The following is a 24195-nucleotide window of genomic DNA, read 5'->3' on the forward strand; positions in this document are numbered from 1 at the left end:
TTCATGGAGAAATGAAGAAAATATTTAAGTTCAATATTCGTGCGGACCCGATGATGTATCTATTAAATATAATAGAAGACCCATTGATGGAAAAATCATATGGTAAATTGATTTTTTTTGCCATAGTTGCAGCCAGAACATTATATGCAAAATATTGGAGATCTGAAGAACTACCCTCCATAGAAGAATGGAAATTTAAATTGTTTGAAATGTTTGAAATGGATATACTATCATCATATATGGAGAATGATACTACGTCCAAGGCTTCGAGGGACTGGGCTCCTTGGTTCTCTTATATTAAACAAGAAAACAGCTCCAATAGATATATGGCAATTGTAGACTAAAACCTAAATACTGTGATATATGGATGTTATAGAATGAATAAGGATGTTTATATGATAATTTATGATACTTTATAGATATGAGGTGGGGCAGATGTTATAGAGGATAGAATTACTAAGCAGTTCATGTAAAAATTTATAAGACACTCCTTGATAGGACATTAAAGAAGTATATAGAGTTATATTTAGTAAGAATATATCGCATCACTGTAACTGGATGGGGGGTAACAGATAGGTAGAGATGTAGTTTGATTAAGTTTCCTTGATTCAATAGTTAACTGCGAACAAGAGTATGTGTAGACTAGGAAAGAGGTTTATGGTGCAATCGTTGCTCAGCAGAGGAAGTCATGTGTGTGTCAGGTGTTAAGTGTTAGTTAGATATAATTGTTTGTGGTTGGTATTGTATATTGTGTTTTAATTGTGTTTAATGTATGTTTTTTTTCGGTACATGTCTTTTTCTTTTTCTTTTCTTCTTGTGTTTTTTCCCTCTTGTTTTACTCAATAAAAATTTATTAAAAAAAAAAAAAAAAAAAAAAAAAAATGTTTAATCGCAATTGCATGATTTTCACAGGATAATCGCTGTTTAAAGCTCTGATTTTCCCTGTGTGATAAAGTCCATATTAATTCCTACCCCCCCCCCACCCCTACCAAGGTCCATAGGAGGATATCATGGCCCATGATACTCAAATCTGTCAAGAGATCTAGATCCATTTTCCCTAGCTGCCACAGGAGGTCATCATCCAAAGTGACCAAGGCCATTTCAGACCCCAAACTGGTCTAGGTTTCTTAGATCCTTCCCAAGCTGGGCTTGCAAAGGGTCTAAGTCCAGTTTGGAAAGGTTCTAAGTAATCATCTTCCTCCAAGAAAATGTGGAAATTCAGTTTTGCATATATAAATACCTTATTTCTGCTGTTGTAAGCAAGCAACTATTAGACGGATTAGAAATTTCCTCTCTACAGATGATCCATGTATGTTTACCTGGAAAAATCTATACTGAACAGTGGGATATTTCTGAGTTAAATATGCATAGTGCTACTGCATACAACTGTTTACAGTAATCTACATCTAAGTCAAACTCACATCTATTTCTCTGAGTTGAGTCCTACTGGATCAGTCCAAGACCTATCTGTGCACCCTGTTTCCCATTAGACATAGATATCTATGGGAAGAGCATGTATATTTAAACAGGACATGTACACAGTAACAGTCTCATGTTCAGATTCCCTTGCAGCTGACATTTCTGTTGTCCCAGATTCAGGAGTCACCATACAGCCATCATGATAAGTGGTCACTGAGACCTATTTAGAAGAGTCTGTGTAGACAGGTATCATGTTATGCTGAATACGAATGAGGTTCACATTTCTGTTTGGCATTTCTTCGGGTCTAAGTTAAGAGTTTCTTATATTAACAGATCAATTGTGTGTTTATCACATTGGAATAGTAGTAGTTTTCCAGTTTCTCATGCAACCAGTATCTGGATTTGGGATCTTACCTATGAAAACCATATACTCCATCACTGAGTTACACAGTCCTGCCCTGTTTTCAGACAGAGTGCTTACTGCAGGCATATATGATTCAGAACTGTTCCATGCTTAAGTTCCCCTTCAGTTCACATCTGCATATGCTGTAGCAACTGGCTCCAGCACAAATCTTTCTCTGCAAAGGGGACAGAGTCCCTGTTTGCATTGGCGCAACACACTCAGCCAGATGTTGTCTGGAAGGTTCCATCTTTAAGACAAGAGAAAACACATCCCACAATGACTAGAGCAATCTTGATCTCTGAGGAAAAGAATAAACTGAGCTTCTCCTTTGCCGCACTCATTTTTCCCATTTTTACCTGCCACAAATCAGGCGGTGAAGCCCTAAAGTAAAGGTTGGATGGATCAACAGCCAAATAACTGACACATAAAATTATGACTTAAATATATCAAGGAAGGGTTCCCATATGGAGCAGGCTGATCCTTTAGCCAGAACAATAGACTGATTGGAGGCCACATCAGCACTTCATTTGGCTGGATGGCCTAAAAGCTGAGTAAAGCATCAATTGAGGACTCTTGTGAAAGATGCATTGTTTGGAAGCATCCAAGGGGGCTGGGCAGCCAGCTAAGTCAGGATCTGGACACAGAATGGCTTTCAATCCCACATTATACCTCAGGGCAAACTTGCTGAGAGTGGTTAGAAAGCTGCTCTCTGTGCCTATGACAAGTTAGTGTTCCCTCCCTCGCCCCACTGCTCCACTAATGCAATGTGGAGAAGCCACAGAACCATTGGCTTGGGTAGCAAAAATAGGGAAGGAGAGGCAGGAAGGCAGCCAAGGAAGAAAATTCCATGGGCCAGTTATATTTTTATTTATTTTTATTTCTTTCTGAAGGACATGGCTTCTTGAAGAAATATGCTCACTGCTCAGTTTAGCCCACTGAATCTCTTGAGCTGTAAACAGAATGGAAGAAGAAGTGGAAGAAAAAGATGGAGGAGAAAGGGAGTGCTGGAAAGGGAGAAAAGAAAGGCAACAGAGGTTACATAAAATATATAGTGTGTGCCAGAGAGATGAGACTGAACAAATGGCAGACCTAGAATTTTGTCTACGACTACTTGTGCAAACTTGCTGGGTTTGTTTTGGATAGTATTTGGTTCTCATAGTTGAGAACAATTAATCTCCTTGTAGTACTTCTATTTTAAGAGAATGGTATTCATGCAACCCTTTCCATATATGCATCCAGTATGTGGAAGGGGCAATATAACAGATCTTCTTGGCTCCATCCTATCATCATGCATCCCACTGGTTCCACTCCTAACTTTGATGCATCCAACAGAACTTTTCAAAGAGGGGACTATTCATTCATAATCATGTGCATGCATATGCTCTCTACACGACTCCTTTACCATCAGGGTTTCCCATTGTATGGGGGAAAACCCTACATACAGAATGCAAGGAATGGTGAGGAAGCACACTCCAGAATTGTCTGAGAAGCAGGATAAATATTCATCAACTAAATAGATAAATACCCACTCCCTATAGTCTTTGTATTGTTCAACCTACAATTTCTACAGTTTCATTCTCAAGATACTCTAGGTAAGTATTGCTATCATTAAGTCCTGAGAGAAATTAATCCTGGATGATGAATCTCAAAAAAAACCTGCCCCTCCCTCAGTGAAAACTAATGAGTTGACTATATGAGGTAGATGACTATATGCAATAACAACTTGAGTGAGCAATCTCTGTGTCTCCAACTGTTCTTGACTACATTCCCACCATCTGTAAAAATGGACTGTGCTCATGTGTGTTGTATTTCAACAAAATCTGAAGGCTACATATCCTTGAGCTAGGAGCAGACACCTGCCTACCAAAAAGCTAGTGAGTCCACGGCTGTTGCTAATAAAGACCTGTCAATTCCATATCACTGAAATTCCATAGCAAAGTGGGTGGAGGTGGAGGACAAGGACATCTTAATATACCACTTGCAATTCTGGGGTTGCCAAGCAGAGTGTCTCTAATAATGCTGCTCAGATTTTGAATGCTTTAAACCATGGTACTATGGAGTATGTTATACCCTTGAAGAGTTAATCACATATTTTCTTCAGAGTAGAAAGGCCTCTAAAGGCCAATATAGTCAGCTTCTATTTCCCAATTTGGCTAAATCTAAATCCAATTGTTCATCCCAACTAAAGTGAATCCACAGAATCAATGGAATTTAGGGTCCACACTAGTTGGGACTAGGAACTGGACTTAAGTCTGAGTGTTGTTATGATGGCCACCATCCTTTCTCATATTCTAATGCATGTTTTTCCAAGATATAAAATTCTTTAAAGTTTGGGAAGATATAGAGATATCCTTTGACAATGATGTATAAATCTGGATTGACATTGATTCATACACAGACCCAGTTATAACCATCACTCAGGAAGCTTCATAAACCATAGTTTTCCAAGATCTGAATAATGATTGTAACTAACATAGGCCACTAACTGACCACCCACTGAACTATTGCAGTTTATGAAGCCATGAATTGCACTTATAATTAAGCATTGTTCTGCTCTTTGCTTGCATTAAGCCAGTTTTCCAGTTCATATTCAGTGAGAATCTCTGACTTAAAATAAGTCAGGAGCTTTGTGCTGAAACTGACATGAGAGCTGAGAATGGAAGGGGAGGCTGAGGGTGAACAACTTTATGAAGGAATTACTCACCTGAAGTGAGCTGACTTGTGAAAGCAAACAACTTGATATTTGCATAATACTTTGATCAGCCTCTGTTTTTCACAAACATTTCATTAACATTTACAACACCCCTGCAAGATAAGTCACTATTATTTCATATTGCAAACAGAAGATTGAGACAGACAGTATCTTGCCTGACTTCATGGCTGAAGTGAGACAGAGTCTTAGCAACTGCATTGCACCTTCTACCACTTTTGATAAAAAATGCAGTTCAGAATAAATACAAATACAATTGACCTCTCTATAACAAAGTATTTGAACAAAAATGTTAACTGGATATCCACATTAGATTTTCTAGACTCTATTATCAGTGAACCACCAACCTTTGTAGTGTTCACTGGGGGAAGTTTATGGAAACCATAATATGCTGTCATACAGTTTTGGACAACAAATAAATGTTGTATTCACATGGTACTGTGCTCCAGGTCTAAACTCTGTGCTCAACACAATGATGAACTTACACTACAGAAAAATGTAACCACTTCTGTTTCATATCATGGTGAAATTTTGTTATAGAGGAAGGCGAAATCAATGCTTAAAATCTATCCCTCCTTCCTTTCACCCTGTTAACCCAAAGGTTATGGAGAACGTACCAGCCCATCCACTGAACCTTTCATTGCTCCTTTGTAATGCCAGGTCTATTAAGAACAAAACCCATATTCTATATGATCTTCTCATGTATGAAGCTCCGGACCTGGCATGTATCATGGAAACCTGGCTAGGGGACGATAGAGGTGTGACATGGGCGCAAGCTCTCCCAGCCGGGTATGCCGTTAGTGAGCACATAAGGGGAAGTAGGCGAGGGGGTGGTGTGGCCATAGTCCATAGGAACAACCTTACCTTGACCAGGATACCTCTCTGAGAATTAAACCGCATCGAGGCTATGTACCTTCGCCTGAAGGCAAGGGATAGTCTAGGGATTCTGTTGGCATACCGACCACCGCGATGCTTAACAGACTCCCTAGCTGAGCTGACCCAACTGGTCTCAGAGCTGGTGTTGGAAACTCCCAGGCTTCTTGTTCTGGGAGATTTCAACATCCCCCTCGAGTCCAGTTCTTCAGATCTTACAGGGGCAGCTCGGGAGTTCATGTGGGCCATGACAAACATGGGCCTATCCCAGATTGTGTCTGGGCCTATGCATTGCACTGGTCATACCATCAATGCGGTCTTTTGTTCAGAACAGGAAAATCTGTGGGCAGAGGTAACCTGTACCTCCCCTTTGTCATGGATGGATCATTTCCTGGTTAAGGTTGGACTAAAGGCCACCATTCATAACCCCCCTGGGGGGGTGGACCTATTAGAATGGTCCGCCCTCGAAGGCTAATGGAACCCAAAAGGTTCCAGGAAGCCCTAGAGGGTGCAATGGCTGGTAACGTCAGTGAATCTGTCGAAGCCTTGGTGTCCATCTGGAACAATGATCTTAGAAAGGCTATTGACACAATCGCTCCCAAGCGTCCTTTTCAGCCCGCTTCGAATAGAAATCCTTGGTATACTGAAGATCTTAGAAGGATGAAGCGGGCTGTACAACGACTAGAGCGCTGCTGGCAAAAGACTCGACTCTTATCTGACAAGACACATCATAGGACTTCACTTAAAGCCTATCGAGTAGCAATAAATGCAGCAAAGAAGTCTTTCTTTTCTGCATCTATTGCGTCTGCGAAGTCTCGCCCAGCAGAGCTTTTCAAGGTGGTTAGGAAGTTAACTCAGACTCCTTCCACCTTGAATCCGTTATTACAACCTACGGAGGCCTGCTGTGATATTTTCAGAGATAAAATCTCTCGGATAAGGGCCGACTTAGATTCCATCCTTAATACAGAAACGTCTAGAGAGGTGTCCAGCGACTCTGTTAATGAGATTAATTTGGATCAGTTTCAGTCTTTGAGTACTGATGACATAGACAAGCTGCTTGCAAAGGTCAAAAAGACCACCTGCACTCTTGACCCCTGTCCTTCATGCCTGGCCATCCAAGGACGGGAGGCAACTATGAATTTCTTAAGATCTATAATTAATGCCTCCCTCAGGGAAGGCAGTTTTCCAGCCAGTTTAAAACTGGCTGTGGTTAAACCTATTCTTAAAAAGCCTTCCCTTCATGCCCTGGAGAAATCTAACTATTGGCCGGTATCTCTTCTTCCTTTTTTGGGAAAGGTGATTGAGAGGGCGGTTGCCAACCAACTCCAAGGAGTCTTGGATGACACCGATTATCTTGATCCATTTCAAACTGGCTTCAGGTCGGGATACAGTCGAGACCGCCATGATCGCCTTGGTTGATGATCTCCGTCTGTGTATCGACAGGGAAAGTTGGTGCTCTTGGACTTCTCAGCAGCCTTCGATACCATCGACCATGGTATCCTTCTGGAACGCCTGAGGGGGTTAGGAATTGGGGGCACTGCTTTGCAGTGGTTCCGGTCTTATCTCTCGAGTAGGTTCCAAATGGTGTTGCTTGGGGATAGTTGTTCGGCCAAGAGGGAGCTCAAATCGGGTGTCCCTCAAGGTGCGATAGTGTCTCCAATGCTATTTAACATTTACATGAAGCCGCTGGGTGAGATCATCTGGAGACATGGGGCGGGGTGTTATCAGTATGCTGATGACACCCAAATTTGCTTCTCCATGTCTTGGACCGCTTTGGTGACCAAGGATGGCATCTCCCCTCTGAATGACTGTCTGAGGTCAGTAATGGATTGGATGAGGGAAAATAGACTTAAACTGAATCCAAATAAGGTGGAGGTACTCGCTATAGGCAATCCTAATCCGGGAATGATGATAAGCTCTCCAGTTCTGGACAGGGTCACACTTCCCCTAAAGGACTGTGTTCATAGCTTGGGGGTACTCCTGGACTCGTCGCTTCAGCTGTCATCTCAGGTGGATGTGACAGCCAGGAGTGCCTGTTATCAGCTTCGGCTGATACGCCAGCTACGACCCTTCCTGGAACAGGAAAACCTAGAAACAGTTGTATATTCTCTGGTAACCTCTTGTCTCAATTTCTGCAATGCGCTCTACATGGGACATGCCTCGTTCGGAAGCTGCAACTGGTTCAAAATATGGCAGCCAGATTGGTGACTGGGAGTTCCAAGTTTGATTCCATAACACCTATTTTAAAATCCCTACACTGGTTGCCTATTAGCTTCCGGGCACAGTATAAGGTGTTGGTCATTACCTATAAAGGCCTACATGGCTTGGTTCCAGCGTACTTGAGGGAACGCCTCCTCCCATACAATACTTCCCGCACTCTCAGGTCCTCTGGGAAAAATCTTTTGCAGTCCAAGAAAACCAGACTGGTATCGACTTCCCAGAGGACGTTTTCTGTTGCTGCTCCAAAAGTCTGGAATGACCTGCCAGAGGAGATCCACCATATAACATCTTTGGAGGCTTTTAAAAAGGCAGTAAAAATGGATCTCTTCCGGCAGGACTTCCCAAATTGACCTCCTCGGAATGTTTGCTCTCCAGTTGGGAATTATTATTTGTAATGCTATTTTAAGGTGGGAGGGGGATAGAGAATTGGATTTTATATGCTTTGCTATAATTTTTACTTGTGATTTGTTATGTTCTATTTTTATTGTTCTTATGTGTGTTGTTAGCTGCCTCGATCCAAAACAGGGAGAGGCGGGATTCAAATAAATTTATTATTATTATTATTATTATTATTATTATTATATCAGAATGCATGAACATATGTATGCCCATCTTCCTTAAGGTACTGCTTCAGCCCCCCACTTGTACCTCTAAAGAGTTTCCTAAAACACAAATTAAACTGGACTCCAAGTTACCTACACTTTGGGGAGTCAGACAGTTGCATCCTTAGAAAAGACTCTTACAACAATGAACAAAGAAACCATAATCTCATCACTACTATAGCTACAGATGGCCTAGAAGACCTCCTTGTTTCTATACTGGTGGTAAAACTAAGTTGAAGAAAATGGCTGCCTTCAGATTTAATGCTAAACTATTGTTTAGTGCTATAATGAGCTTATGCACCCCTCTGTTTTCATCATGGCCACAAAGATTTTCTACATTTCTAACTAACCATGGTTTGTAATTATATCAGAAAGCCCAACAAATTGTGGTTAGTTTTAACTACATTTTATGAGTACAAGCAAACTTCAAATCATGGTTTTTGCTCCTGGCTTGTTCAGAGAAAGCACTGTCAAAATGAACCACAGTTTCCCTTGGTTTAGACATCATGACAAGATGTGAGTTCCAGGGTTAGGAAAAAGGTGGGATATAAATTAATAAAATAATAACAGCTGAAAATGTAACAAAAATAATAATTCTGGTGCAAAATTAATGAAATGGAGCCAGGCAAACTCCTTAGATTATGTCTATTAGAATAGTTGCACTCTCGTCTGCAATCTTCATGGTCTATACAACTGATAAACTTCATAAAGAGCTGTGGTCTCCCCATAGCCTGCACAGCGAAAGATCAAGCAAGAAAGTGTGCTATATTCTTGTGTTTTGAGCTTCTTGTGTAGGGTTGCCATATCCCGCCTGGGGGCGGGACTTTCCCGGTTTGGGGCGTGGCCACACGGTCCCGCCCCGGTTTGGCCCCGCCCCCGGGACCCCCCCCCCCCCCACCGACGCCAGGCAGGGAAAAGAGCCTTGCCTCAGCAAGGCTCGTTCCCTGCTTGGCCTCCTCCGCCGGCCAGGGAGGCGGCCTGGGAGGGCCAGGGGAAAGGGTCTCGCCTCGGCAAGGCCCTTTTCCCCTCCCTTGCCGCTTTCCCCGCCGGCCACGGAGGCTTCAAGGCAGGGAGGAAGGGTCTCGCCTCGGGGAGACCCTTTTCTCCCTGCCTTGAAGCTTCCTCCGCCGGCCAGGGAAGCTTCAAGGCGGGGAGGAAGGGTCTCTCCGTGAGGGGAGACCCTTTTCTCCCTGCCTTTAACCTTCCCCGGCCGGCCAGGGAGGCTTCAAGGCGGGGAGGAAGGGTCTCTCCGTGAGGGGAGACCCTTTTCCCCCTGCCTTGAAGCTTCCTCCGCCGGCCAGGGAGGCTTCAAGGCGGGGAGGAAGGGTCTCTCCCCGAGGGGAGACCCTTTTCCCCCTGCCTTGAAGCTTCCTCCGCCGGCCAGGGAGGCTTCAAGGCGGGGAGGAAGGGTCTCTCCCCGAGGGGAGACCCTTTTCCCCCTGCCTTGAAGCTTCCTCCGCCTGCAAGGGAGGCTTCAAGGCAGGAGAAAGAGCCTTTCTTCTTCTTTCTCCTCCTCCTCTTCTTCTGTCTCCTCTCCTCCTCCTCTTCTTCCTCTTCTTCCTCCTCCTCCTCTTCTTCTCCACCTCATCCTTCCCCTCTTCCTCCCCTTTTTCTTCCTCTACTTCCTGTTCTTCCTCCTCCTCCTTTACCCCTCCTCCCCCTCCTCTTGTTCCTCCTTTTCTTCTTCTCCGCTTCCTCCTCCTCTGCTTCTTCCACTCTTCCTCCTCTTCTGGTTTTTGGCCAGAAAGGGAAGCACATTTCTGCCATCTGTCTAGGAATAATGCCAAATATCCTCCATTTTTATCATGCCTAAGAAACATGCATTTATATGAAAAAAAACTTTAAAAAACCATCAACTTTTTGAGCGTCCTCCATTTTTTCAAAATGTGTCCTCCATTTGAAATTTTGTTCTACATTTGTCCTACATTTGTCCCAGTTTGGAGGTCCTGACTTATGGCAACCCTATTCTTGTGGCATCTGGTGCACAACAGCTTCATACACATTCTGGACTTGGGCTACTCTCCTGAACTTGTCACTCTCTCTAGTGCATGAGCACTTACCTGGTGACTCCATGAATTTCATAGGGTTTTCATAGGCAGAGGTGGTTTTGCTAGTTCCATGGTCAGATGTGATTTGGTGCCTTTAGGGTATTTATGCACTATCTAAACACCAGTACCATTCTATACATGTTTCCTCAGAAGTGTGCCCCTTTATGTTCAATGGAACATGTTCCCTAATAAAGAGCCAGTATGGTTAAGTAGGCTGAGTGTTGGACTATGCCTTTTGAGACCAGGTTTTGAATCCCCGGTAAGTCATGGAAACCCACAGAATTCAGTTTCTTATGCAATTTCTTGACTTCTTTTATTTTTTCCAAACCACTTTCTTATGGGATGCTTTTTATTGTTGCAGAAATAATTGTTGAAAGTGTAAGAAGCAAATGGGGAAAGAAGCGAAAACAACTGCCAAATAAAATTTCCAGTAGTCACATGGCAAGCTATAGGTTCCCTGTACAACTTTTTCCCTCTCTCCCAAACTACCAAAAGTAGGCTCAATAATACGTGCGTAAGAGGAATGCAACTTTCCATAATTTATACCCCTTGTAGAAAGTTTGAGTTACCTGGGCACCAGAGCTTTGGAATATGTTGCCTGATATCTAAAACATACTACAGTACTTTGGAGGGTAACAAAGGCAGAGTATTCTTTTTGCAAAATAATGTAATAGCTGGCAGTTGGTTTTTTTTAAAAAAAACAACAACTTCCATTTGTAACAAATAGCATTTACTAATTACCTTTTCCCATTATTTTGAGGGGAGCAATGCTTTGAGGAGCTACCCCTAATTTAGGTCATTTTCTTTTGTAAATCTTTTAAAGAAAATAAAATTAAAGAAAAAGTAAAAAGCAACGTAATGAGCTAGCAATGTAAGTCTGTAACATGGCTGGTCAGCATGTAAATTTCTATTCATTTAATTCTCTAATGTAAGAACAAATAATTTCAAATATTTTCTCCCTTCTGAGCAAGATAATTTTTACATTTCAAGATCTTTTTTCCCTATTTTAGTTTGTGAACCTCCTCATTTTTGCAGGAACACGTGTTTCGCACAAACACAAACCACCTTCCCATGCATTTTCAAACAAGGCTATGGCAGGAAACTTGCTGAACACATACAATTGTTATATGTGCTATCTGTATGCATATGTCCTTTTACATTCATTACACAATGAGGCATCTGGTAGCTCCTTGTGTAATGCTTGTCCCCCCTCCCCCAGCTGTAAGCTTGCTGTTGAAAAGGCAAGCATGCTGTGCCTCAGGTATTGAGTGGACAAGGGATGGTGATGGGTTTTCAGGTAACATTTCGCTGCAATCAGGAATAAATAGCAGCTGTCCCTTTCCTGGAACTTCAGCAAATACACTGCAATCTGGAAGTAAGATGGGTGATTTTTTCTCCCAGGTTTTCTCCCATGCTCTCCAGGGAACCATCATCCTCCCTAAGAAATGGCTGAGGGACCGCATGCCATCTTTTCCAAGCAGGCTTGTGAATTCAAGAACTAGCTGCTAGGCAGAACTGTATATATCTGGGCTGCAAGCCATGATGACTAAAGGAAAAAAAAAAGTCTGCTATGACAATTCTGGCCATGTGAATTAACTTTTAACTTATGAGCAAGTAAAGAATATTTTGACAGCCACCATGGCATAGTGGTTTGAGTGTTGGACTACAACTCTAGAGACTAGGGTTTGATTCCCTGCTCGGCCATGAAATCTACAGCCAGCCCTTCTTATACACGGATTTTTTATACACGGATTCAAGCATACACGGTTTGAAAATGTTCAAAAAAAGTATAAATTCCATTTGATTTTCCATTTTTTATAAGGGACACCATTTTTCTGTGTCATTATATTTAATGGGACTTGAGCATACACGGATTTTGTTATACACGGGGGATCTTGGAACCAAACCCCAGCATATAACAATGGTCCACTGTACTACCTTAGGCAAGCCACATATTCTCAACCTCAGGGGAAGGCAATGGTGAACCTCCTCTGAACAATTCTTGCCAAGAAAACCCCATGATAGGGTTGTCTTGAGGTCATCAAAAGTTGGGAAAGACTTGAAGGCACAGGGGACAAAACAAAGAATATTCTCCCTCATACTCTTTTCCACCTCAGTGTCAAACTGCCTCAGGTCAAAGCTGGGTAATGTGCAGTCCTCCAAGTAAGATCTCACCTGGAATACTATGCCCATTTCTGGGCACCACAATTCAAAAAGGTTATTGATAAGCTGGAACATGTCCAGAGGAGGGCAACCAAAATGGTGAAAGGTCTGGAAACCACGTCCTATGAGGAGTGGCTTAGGGAGCTGCGTATGTTCTGCATATAGCCTGGAGAAGAGAAGGTTAAGGGATGACATGGTAGCCATGTTTAAATATGTGAGGGGGTGTCTTACTGATGATGGCTCAAGTTTGTTTTCTGCTGCTCCAGAGACTAGGGCACAGAGCAATGGATTCAGACAGCAGGAAAAGAGATTCCACCCAAACATTAGAATTTACTCTTTTATACTGCTTCATAGTGAACTCAGCACTCTCTAAGTGGTTTACAATTTGTAAGCCCATTTCCCCCAACAAACTAGGTATTCATTTTACCAACCTATGAAAGGATGGAAGGCTGAGTCAACCTTGGAGCCCTGGGATTGAACTCACAAAGTTGTGGCTGCTGTACCAGCATTTAACCACTGCACCACCAGGTCTCCTATTAGGAAGAACTTCCTGACAGTAACAGCTCCATGACAGTGGCACACACTGCCTTGGTGTGTGGTGGAGTCTCTTTCTTTGGAGGTTTTCAAAAGAGGCTGGATGGCCATCTGCCAGAAGTGTTTGATTGTTTATTCCTGGATGATGCGGTGTGTGTGTGTGTGTGTGTGTGTTGGGCTGAATAACCCACTTGGAATTCTTCCAGCTCTATGATTCTGTGATTCTAGGTACTGCTGGATGACAATTTGTGATGAAAGATCTTGGCAACCGTCTTTCATGCAAAATACACTATTGACTTGTTTTGTCTATCTTTTATGCAAAACATCACTTTTTTCATTAAAAAGGCTTGAGATACAAAAATTCTCATGGCAGAATGTTTTATTCTGGCGTTTATTCTTGGCGTTTCAAGATACCATTTGTCATGGAGTGATTCCTTGGAGATCTCATTCACTTTCCCACTATACTGAATCTCTTCATATGACGCAATTTTACTGGAGGGTTTTGCTTGTATTACCTGTGCATCTGAACTATGGGAGCTAATGATCATGGGCAAGTGCTGCCCATCCACATCACTTAGGAAGAATTGGGGACCTTTCTGTCCTATGCCATATCATTCTTATTTGGACAGCAAGGGCTTCTGTGCACTTATAGCTTAGAACACCAGGCCAAGAACCAGAGAGATAATCCCAAACACCTTAACAACCCTTGTGAAGGTAAACCTGTCACTACCAACTTCTTAACACAGTGAAAAAGTCAGTCAACTTGCATGTTGTGGGTGTGAGGAGACATAGGAGGGGAACTCTAAGGATGGTTTCCTTTCCCTCGCTAACCCTGTAACACAACACTGAAAATAAGCTGGAATGTGGGTTCTAGTACTCAGGTAATCACACACACACACACACACACACACACACACACACCCTGTTTTTTCACTGTAGGGTGATACTGGAGGATAAAGTTATCTCTGGCTATGAGCCATGATAGTTATCAATTTCCTCCCATATCAGTGTAGAATGGAGTGGACTGGCCCAGGGACTCAAGGCCACATGGGGATTTGAACTCAAGTCCCTGAGGCCTAAATGCCCTAAAAGCACCAGATCTCATCTGGTCAGCCCTGGTTAGTACCTGCATGGGAGACAGCCAGTGGAGTACCTGGTGCTGAGGAAAGTCATGGAAAATGACAGAGTATTCTTTGCCTAAGAAAACCCAGTGAAATTCTTGGAGTTGCTATAAGTCAACAGGCTATTTGAAGGAACACATATACACACCAGAAGCAGCCTGACACCAGTTCTCAGGGAACACAAGTATGTGGTTGTACTGACGGGCGTCCCATAGGCCTCTGACTCACCACTTTGGGAACAGAATGCTAGACTAGACATGACTTTGCTCTGATCCAGAAGGCTCTTAAGCTCTCCTGACAGTTGGCTACACTGGTTAAGGCATTACAGAGCTGGCACAGCATACTCTTACAGAGCACAAACTATAATCTGAGGAAGTCTTCAGTGAAATTTAAATCTCTGCCCACGATAAATTCAATGGGAGGAACCTAGGCAAGCCAATCCCTCAAAGACTGAGGACCATGAACATTAGCCATGATTCAAATTGCTGCAGTGTTCCCTCATACTCTTTTGAAAGGCCACACCTTGGTGGTGCCGTATAAACAAATAACATGTGCATCAAGAATTTAAAGTAGTTTGGAAAAGTACTACATAAACTTGGAATGTGTCACTTCCTTTGGAGAACTGGCCATAAGCAGGCTTTGAAAAATGAACCTCCATCTTGAACAACCAAGACTTGACTGTCGTATTGTACAGCCCCATCTCCTCAACCCACTTTTAAAAACTAGTTTTCCATCTGAAATCAGATGTGTAAGTCAGCGCCACCATACCAAGAAGGGACATCACTTTAAAAACAACAACCACCACCTTCTTCTCCAAATATCTCCTCCAAATGCAGTTTCTAAAGGGATGGTGGAATGCCCCCTCCATTTCACAGCACAGAGCCCAGACTCCCACCCCATCCCAGTCCCACAGCCTGAGGCTAGATCTGCTGAAAGGATTCGGTGGAACAAAGAAGAAAACTCTTTCCTGGCTACAGCTAGGTCTAGAGGATGTTATTAAATTTAATATGATCAAGACTGGGAGAGTAGGGAGGCTGGGAGGAGTCAAAATCCCACAAGGAATGGGCTTCCAGCCAAGAACGCACGATGTCTGAAGGAAGAAAGAAGGAAAAGGAGAAAAAGTTCCTTGGGAGAAAATTCATCTCCCTTCATCACGCCCACCCACAGCTTGGCAAAGGTTTCTTGGGGGGGGGGGGGCTGAACACAACTCCCACTCATCTATGATTCCCAGTGGCCCCAGCCTGGAGGGATACTGGGAGATGTGGTGCCCTCAATCCCCCCCCCCCCAATATACAATGAAAGTAACTTCTCCCAAGCTCCTCTGCACCCCCTTCACTCCCTCCTCCCCTCTTGCTTTCTCCGCCAGGCCTGCAACAAAGATCAGGTAGAAAGAAATGCAAGCCCCCTCTTGGCCGCCCCTTTTGGAAAGCCTGCCAAAATAAATAAATAAATAAATAAATAAAAAGGAATGGCTTCAGACCAAGAGCAAAGAGGAAAGGGTGGGTTTCATCTTGGAACTGAAGGAGAGAGAAAAGTGGGGAAAGAAAGAGAGAAAGAAAGGATGGAAAGAGGAAGAGAGACCCTCTGAAACACTAGAATTCCACAAATGTGCTCTTGCTGAAGGGCTAAATGCAGCCACACTGGAGAGAGAATCCAGTTTGACACCACTTTTAATTGCCACGGCTCCCTGCAATGGAATTCTGGGATGTGTAGTTTGTTGGGGCAACTTTGATGCCCCAACAAATTATACGTCCCAGAATTCCATCGCATGAAGCTGTGGCAGTTAAAAGTGGTGTCAAACCGGATTCTCCCTCCAGTGTGGCTGCATCATCCCACACAATCCTACTCAAGGCCAAGGAGAAGCTGAATCCTGGACTCTTCTTGATCTCAGGCACTAGAAAGGGGGAATAAAACAGTTACAGCCACTTGTACGTATGTGTAGGTTTTGCGTCTGTCCAGAGAGAGAGAAAAAGTTTCCAAAACACAAAAGTTGGGCCCTTGCCTTCCATCAGGAGGGGAGAAATCCAAGCAATCCCCTCTTCTGCTGGGCCAGCCAGAGGCACGTACACCGCTGTGTAGTGTGTGCAGACACTCTCACTCTGTGTGTATCTGTCTGTCTGTCTGTCTGTCTGTGTAGACATTCACACAAGCGCAAGGAGAGCCAGCTGGGGCAGAGCAGGGAGGCTTTGCCAAAAGTTTCCAAAACTTCAGCCATCCATGTGAAATTTCGAAGAAGAAGAAGAGCAATAGCATTTACAAGAAGCAGAGAGATCCTATAGCACCTTTGAGACTAGCTGAAAGAAAGAAAGAAAGAAAGAAAGAAAGAAAGAAAGAAAGAAGAGAGATCTTGTAGCACTTTTGAGACTAACTGAAAGAAAGAAGTTGGCAGCATGAGCTTTCCCTAGACTTCACTCTCCTTCCTCAGATGCATTTAGTGGAGTGGAAGGAGACTGAAGTCTAGGGAAAGCTCATGCTGCCAACTTCTTGGTTAGTCTTAAAGGTGCTACAAGATCTCTCTCCAGACTGATTCTACAGACTAACACGGCTCTATCTTTGAAGGAGGAGAGGTGTCCTTTTGCGGGAGTAGCCTAATTGAAACCTAAGGAGGATCAGGTCCCCAAAAAGAGAGAAAGAAAGAAAGAAAGAAAGAAAGAAAGAAAGGGGGGAGGAAGGAAGGAAAAGAGAGTGGGAGAGAGAGAGGAAGGAAGGAAGGAAGGAAGGAAGGAAGGAAGGGAGGGTGGGGGGTCCTTTGCCCAGGGCAAAGGTGCAGGAGGAGGCAGAGCACTCTGCCGGAGAGGCGTCCTCCTGGCAGCAGCCCTGGCCAGCTTTCGGCGGGGGACTCAGGGGACCCTCCCGCCCCACCGCCTTTCCCTTTCCCGGCTTACCTGCCGGGCTGGGCTCCGGCGGGCCCCTCTCCAGGGCGCCTGCTCCATGGGGCGATCCGGCGGGAGGGCTGCCCACCTGGGACATGGGGCTGAGCCCGGGGGGGCCAGGCGCCAAGCGGGGCGCCCAGGGAGCCAGGCGAGGCGAGGCGCATGGAAGAGGCCCTTTCCTCCAGTCAGTCCTCCCGAAGGGCCCCCAACTAAGCCCTGCTTCCCTCGGCCAGGGAAGGCGCCACTCCAAACCTCCGCCAGACACCTTTCGGTCTTTTGCGCCACCTCTTTGCTCTCTCCGCCCCACAGAGCCCTCTCTCTTTTGGAGGGGTCAAAATCATGGGCCAGGGCTTTTAAAACAGCCCTCCACAAAGCCTCTTGCCATGGCTTGCCTCGCCTGAAGCTCAAAAAAAGCCTCCACCAGCAGCTTCCCCCTTGAAGCTGGGCTCTGGGAGCAGGAAAACAAGCCCCCTTCTCTCCCTCCCTCCCTCCCCCTCCTCCTCCTCCTCCTCTTCCTTTCCTTCTCCTGCTCTTGACTTCTTCCCTCAAGTTTCCTCACGAAGAAGTCCTAGGAAGTGGGGCAAAGACGACTTTTTCTCTCCCAAATGGGTTTCCCAAGCTTTCTGCCTCCTTTTTTTGCCTCCCCCTTTCAGCTCTGCCTCCCAGCCTCTTCCACAGGAAATGGCATTACTTCACTTTCCTTCAAGCAAGAGAGCTTTGGAGGAGGCTGCATCCACACTGGGGAAATAACCCGGTTTGGCCCCACTTTAAGTCTTTGTCTGGCTTTTTGCTATGGAATTCTGGGAGTTGGGGTTTGTTGTGGGCCCAGAGCGGAGCTCCGCTCTGGGCCCCACAACAAACTCCAACTCCCAGAATTCCATAGCAAAAAGCCAGACAAAGCAGGGCCAAACCGGGTTATTTCTCCAATGTGGATGCAGTCTAGTCGCTTGGCACTAAAGGGCTGTTTTGTTTGGTTTTTTGTGTTTTGTTTTGAGCTGCAAAAGTGTAAACACAAGCAACTTCCCAAGGCCACTTCTTGGACAAAACTCAACAAAATGGCAGCTATGGGGAAGGGGATATAAAAGGGAGGGAAGGCCATTCACACCACACTGAGCCAAAGAGAAGGCGAAGGGAAGGCCATCTCCAAAGCGATAGGGCTCTCTTCCAAAAGGTCCAGGCTTGTGCCAAGGTTGTCTTGCCCTACATTCTCCAAAATCACACACGAGCAAATCCTACAGCGCTCTATAAATAAATGTTAATAATAATAATAAAAGTTGAGACAAAACCATGATGGGAAAAGGCAATGTGATCCAATATCAAGAAAGCATATAAAGTGGTGTGAAGAAAGTAAAAAAAGGGTCGGCATCCACACTGTAGAAATAATCTGGTTTGACACCACTTTTTGGTAATCTATGGCCTCATTCCCACTGAAAGATAAATCAGTGTGTGATCCAAATCAATGGGTCAGTTTGACAGCAGAGTGTGGCTCCCACTACATTTGCCCCTGGTCACGTTTTCCCCCTCTAAAACAATCCCCTTGTGGTTTCCATTCATGCATGAATCAATTCAAAATGGAACTGCTCCAGTCAGCTGAAGGGCAAAATTAAATTGATTCTGATCCGCATCTGGTTCAAACTTGCACAGAATTGATTTATTGAAAAAGACACAGAAAACATTGGCGTCAAAAAGACACAAGGTTCCTTGAACTGGTTCAAACCGATTTGCAATCCAGTTTAAAAGGTAACAGGAATCAGACCATTCACAGTTGAAAAATAATCTGGGTTGAATCCTTGTTGTTCACACATGTCCTGAATGCACTTTTTAGGACAGCGGCTTGCAAAAAAAAAAATCTACTTAACCCGGGATATTTGATACCTGTTTTTTGCCCCAGGTTTTCCTGAAGATCCATATTGATCGCAACTTTGGCAGTGTGAATAAGCTTCCGAATCGATTCGGATCACTCTGTATCATTCAAGGGAATGAAGGAGGCTCCATGTTATCCCAAAACAATGGCATGTGTGAATAAGAAAGGGGTTGCAATGACTCAAAGAGATTCACAAACCCAAAACAGGAACAACAAACCCAATATGCATTAGTGTGGTGGTCCACATCTCCTTAGGACAAAAAAAATGAGTGTGAATGACTCCAGTGCTATGGAGGAACTGCAGTTCTTCTCACAGCGCTTGCTTAAGCTACAGAATTTGCTGCTACAAGATATGGTCATGGCTGCTAGGTTGAATGGCTTTAGAAAGCCAAACTAAGGAAAGAAAGGACTACCATTGGCTACTAGGCATAATGGCTATATTTTGCCTCTAATGTCCGACACAGACCTGGATTGGGAACACAAACAGGTGAGTGCTACTGTGTGCCTAAACATCTTGTGTGCTTCCAATAGGCATCTGATTTGGCTGTGGTCAAAATATTGTGCAGAACTAGAAAGACATTTTGTTTCCTCCATTCCCAATTCATCTTTTGATCTTCGGAAAGAAAACATCAGCTGTGTAGTCAATGTCCATGACCAGAAATAAAAGCGTGATTCTGTTGAACAGCAGTTTATTGGTTACAACGCAAAGCATTGTGTCTGGCTTATTGTACCACAGCTTGCCACTGGAGACAAACAATAGCATTTCAGATAGTTGAAGGCCATTTGAAAGAGGTACGACTGTTCACACTTTTGCCACTGGTGAACATGATTCATGTGAGAAGTACTGCCTCTTTCAAAATGTTTTCAATTCCTTGGATCTATTGTCTCAAGAAATTAATGAACAAAAAACAGAAAGAAAAGAAAGTACAATAGATAACTGGGGAAAAAAGTATATGGATATTTAAAGGAAAAATGGGGAAATACAATAAATATAAGTAGGATGGGAGAGTAGGAATAAAGACAAAAAATAAAACAACAACAATAATAACAATAATAAGAAAGAGTTATGAGTAGAAGAGTATATATTTTCCCTGGATGAAGATTAACCTTCCATTTTGAAGCCAAGCCCTCCCTCCAGTCCATCTGCCTTGGTCCAGGCCTCGGAGGTAGAGAGGAACTGCTGGACCTCTTACCCTTTCCCTCCACCACTCAGAACAGATTGTATGAGTCAATGTTTTTAATATGAAAATGATAAAAACTGAATAAAACAAACAAAAATGTTTTCAATTCCTAAAAGCTATTGTCTGTCTCCCTCCTTAAGAACCACACAGAAATTGGAGTCATTCAGGGGGAAATGAAGGTGTAAAACAACAGTAGTGGAGAAGAGTCCAGAATATACAACATATATGGAAAGACTCTAAGTATGTGTAGAACACTGCGGGGAATTTCTGCAGCATAATCAAAAAAAGTAACACGGTAGTAACAAGCAATGTGAAGAGTTACTCTTCTAACATAACTATAAGCAATGGCAACAAGATACTTCTTTAAAGTGGTGAGCAACAAGCACAAATCATTCTTTAAAATGTGAAGTCGAAGGCTTTCATGGCCGGCATCCATACTTTTTTGTGGGTTTTTCGGGCTATGTGGCCATGTTCTAGAACATGGCCACATACCCCAAAAACCCCACAAAAAACATTCCTTAAAAGTTCCATCTCCAGTTCAGCTTCCTAAAAGACAAAAACCTTTAAAGGATGAATAAGACATAAGCCCTTATCAGATGAGTCTGGAACTGGGGGTCTTCAGCACTGGGCGGTTCGAATTCACGTTATTTCGCACAATACCATCATACCAGCATTCGAATGGCCCAATCCGAACTCACGTGAATGCGCGAGATGCCGAACTGAATGCGTACTGGCTCCTCTTTTTGGAGCGTGTTGGCCAGTGCGCTGATAAGGGGATTGGCAATATCCTGGATTGGGGCTCTGTTCGATCTCAGTGCGAATGGCTCTGGTGTGACTACCCAATCCTGAATTCCATCGCAAGACCCCCAGATTCCAATTTTAACTTCCGGTGGGTCTTTCCTCTTGCCGGTTCCAGGGAAGCGGGGGGGGGGGGGCGGTTCCAGCGGCCTCCTCCTCCTCCTCCCGGCTTGGGAGCCAGCATAAGCTGCATCCCAAGAAGGGAAGAGGCGCGGGGGGCCGCTGGAATCGTGGTTCCGGCAGCCTCCTCCTCCTCCTCCCGGCTTGGGAGCCAGCATAGGCTGCATCCCAAGAAGGGAAGAGGCGCGGGGGCCGCTGGAACGGCGGCGATCGCCGCGATTCTAGCGGCCCCGCGCCTGTTCCCTTCTTGGGATGCAGCTTATGCTGGCTCCCAAGCCGGGAGGAGGAGGAGGAAAAAAACATCCCCATTTACTTAGATGGCCATCCAGCCTCTTTGACAGCCGCTGGAACTGGTCCTCCCCCCCCCCCCAGAATACATATTCACACACTCACACACACACACGTACAACCGGGCATTGCTAATTTGTTGCAAGGGAAGGTCATGGTAACGTTAAAACCAAGCAGGAATGTAGAGAGGAAACAGAGAGGAATGTAGAGAGGGCACGTTGTATCGCGATTGTTAATGTGCATGAGCTGGCTCTCCAGCTGTTTACCGGGCTGTCATGACGTGACCTCCCCTTTCACCCCGGAAGCGTTTAAGGTCGCAACCCATGCAGGGCACCACTGAGCATGTGCGAGGGGGCCGATACGAATCGGCCAATCCTCATGTTGAGCACCGGTGTGACAAAACATTCTGCACTGAATGCACTTCGCGCGAATGCGTATTGGCCAATTTGAATCATGCCAATTCGGAGGGGCTCCCAGGTATGATGGTATTGTGCGAAATGACGTGAATTCGAACCGCCCAGTGCTGAAGACCCCCAGTTCCAGACTCATCTGATAAGGGCTATAGATGTCAGTCTAAAAGAGTTGTGGTTTGCTGTGGTCTGTCTTATCATGCAAAACAATTATTTTTAGAGGATTGTTTAGAGATGGGACAGATGATAAACAGATGATAAACAGTATTGGGAAATGATATTGGGAGTGGCCACTACACTCACTCAGTTATGATACTACACCCAGTTCATGCCATGTACCTGAGGAAATAGACTAAGGTCTAATCTGCAATGCAGAACTAATGCAGTTTGACACTGCTTTAAGTGCTAAAAAAACAAATGATTTGTGATAAGAATGACTTTGCTATGTATTCAAGGTGTCAATTCCTTGTTTTGTACTCATGTAATTCATGTTTGTACACTTAATTTTCAAAGATCACCACATACTGTTAAATATTGTGATCTAAATTGTGTTCAAGCTGTTTGTTTTATCTGTGCATCTGAAAGCAGCTTTCTAACAAATGAATTCCCTGTATGACAGTCAACCAGAGAATGAAGGAATACAATTGATCCAAGGGCTGCTGCTGTCACAGAATGCGCAAAAGCACAATTCCATACTGTAACAAAAGGAACCTAACAAGAAATGCAAGAAGAAACAGATCCCACCTAAACATTAAGAACTTTGTGACAGTAAGAGCTGTCTGACAGTGGAACACTCTGCCTCAGAGAATGGTGGAGTCTCCTTCTTTAGAGATAGGGGATATCATGGAGCCTTTTTTTAAACAGAGACTGAATGGTCCTCTGTTGGGAGTCCTTCAGTTGTGTATTCCTGCATGGCAGGTGGTTGAACTGGATGGCTTTTGTGGGTGGTTCCAATTCTATGATTTTATGTATCTAATCATGAGTGAAGAACCAATGTTTGCATTCCAAATTATTCAGCACCTTGGTCAATGTGCATTTTCTGCGCTTCAGCACTAAGATTGTAATTGCTCTATAATTGGTTGGTTTGCCCTTGCCCCCCAAGAGCTTTCAGAACTTTGCCATAGGAAAACCTCACAACCCCGTCTGAGAGAGACAGAGACTAAGTGTATCCTGCATTGTGTGACTCCCAGTTTGCCATGGCCACCAAAAAGACCCTGCCAGTTTTTTCCACAAGAGTCCATTGACCAACGATGACAGAGAAGCTGGCATGGCTTGTGACACCCAGGGAGCCTGCCTGCAAAGCATGTCTCACTGGGTGTGCCTTGGATTTCCTGACTACTAGGCAGCGTGTCTGTGAATCACGCTTGAAACATGTTGGTGCAGCCACTTTGGCAAATGCTGCTTCTTGTTTGTTTATCTGTTGGCTCTGCATTGCCGATGCATTTTTTGTTTTGTTTTGTTTTATATCTGCCTTGTTTTCCCTTCCCCAATACATTCCCATCAGTTGCTGATTTAGCAGCTGGTTTGGTTGGGCTATTTGCAGAAGAGATCAGCTTCATGATACTATATATATGAACCCAGTCTCGACCGCCCCCCCCCCCAAAAAAAAACCTTTGTCTTTCTAGTGCTCAGCTGGGAATGGTGGCCTTTTCACCCCACCCGCCTTGCCGCCTGCTCTTTGGTGCCTCTACAGATGGGAGGTGGCCCAAGTCCACAAGAATGAAAGCACTTGCTTTGATGATGAAATGCCAGCTCATCCCTTTCATCTGTCTATTAAGATTCATGCTCACAGGCAGGTGATATGATAGAGGCTGTCCCCTTCTCTTCCCCTGATTTGTTCTTTATTTATACTGAATGAAGAAAAAAGTGGGTGTTTGAGTACTTTTTTTGTGCTTATAATGATGAGGAATTTGAGAGCACCTTTCATGTGAAGTTTCCTAACCACTAATTAAGCCTGCTGGCCCCATTGCAAGGGAGGGCAGAACTGTCAGTCCAGTTTTACAGATGGATAAGATGAAGCACAGGAAGACTAAGTCAGTTGTCCAAGGTCACATGTGAAATCTCTGCCAAGGTTGGAAAGGCATGAAAGGGTGCATTTTTGAGATTGCATCATGCAGATTAGTTGCTCTTTAACTTCATTATCTACTCACAGTGGTTCTGGAATGCAAAAGTATTACTATTCTCACCTTATTTCTACTTGGGGAAGGCTAGTACTATTCTAGCTTTCCCCAAACCAGTCACTTCCAGATGTGCTGGACTACAAATACCACTATTCTAGCCAATGTGTTAATGTGTTGGTTGGGGATGATGGGATTTGTTGTCCTACACAACTAGAAAGTGAAAGGCTGGGGAGGGCTGGACTAAACACTCCATACCAGATTAACAGCTGAGAGGATAATATCAGGATTGGCATAGAATGTTAGCTTTAGTTTTTGTTGTTTTGTTTTGTGAATTGTTTATGAACTCTAAAACCAAATTTATTGTTGTTAATATTAAAGGTGAAAAGATTTAATTATTGCATTTATTGTTGTGTTAATAATTACTTTTAAAAGGAACATAGCCAACCTA

General features: G+C 44.0%; 1 protein-coding gene across 1 annotated transcript in view; it reads right to left on the reverse strand.

Moving 5' to 3' along the window:
* The window catches only part of MDFI (MyoD family inhibitor), an 82620-nt gene extending 65557 nt beyond the window's left edge, over positions 1–17063 (reverse strand). The window contains exon 1 of the mRNA XM_089518288.1: positions 16979–17063. Within this exon, the coding sequence (XP_089374414.1) occupies positions 16979–17063 (85 nt within the window). The remainder of the gene's footprint in view (positions 1–16978) is intronic.
* Between the last annotated feature and the right edge of the window lie 7132 nt (positions 17064–24195).

This window comes from Sceloporus occidentalis, unplaced genomic scaffold (assembly GCF_023333645.1).
Source record: "Sceloporus occidentalis isolate IW3139 unplaced genomic scaffold, rSceOcc1.0.p SCAF_3, whole genome shotgun sequence".
Taxonomy (NCBI): domain Eukaryota; kingdom Metazoa; phylum Chordata; class Lepidosauria; order Squamata; family Phrynosomatidae; genus Sceloporus; species Sceloporus occidentalis.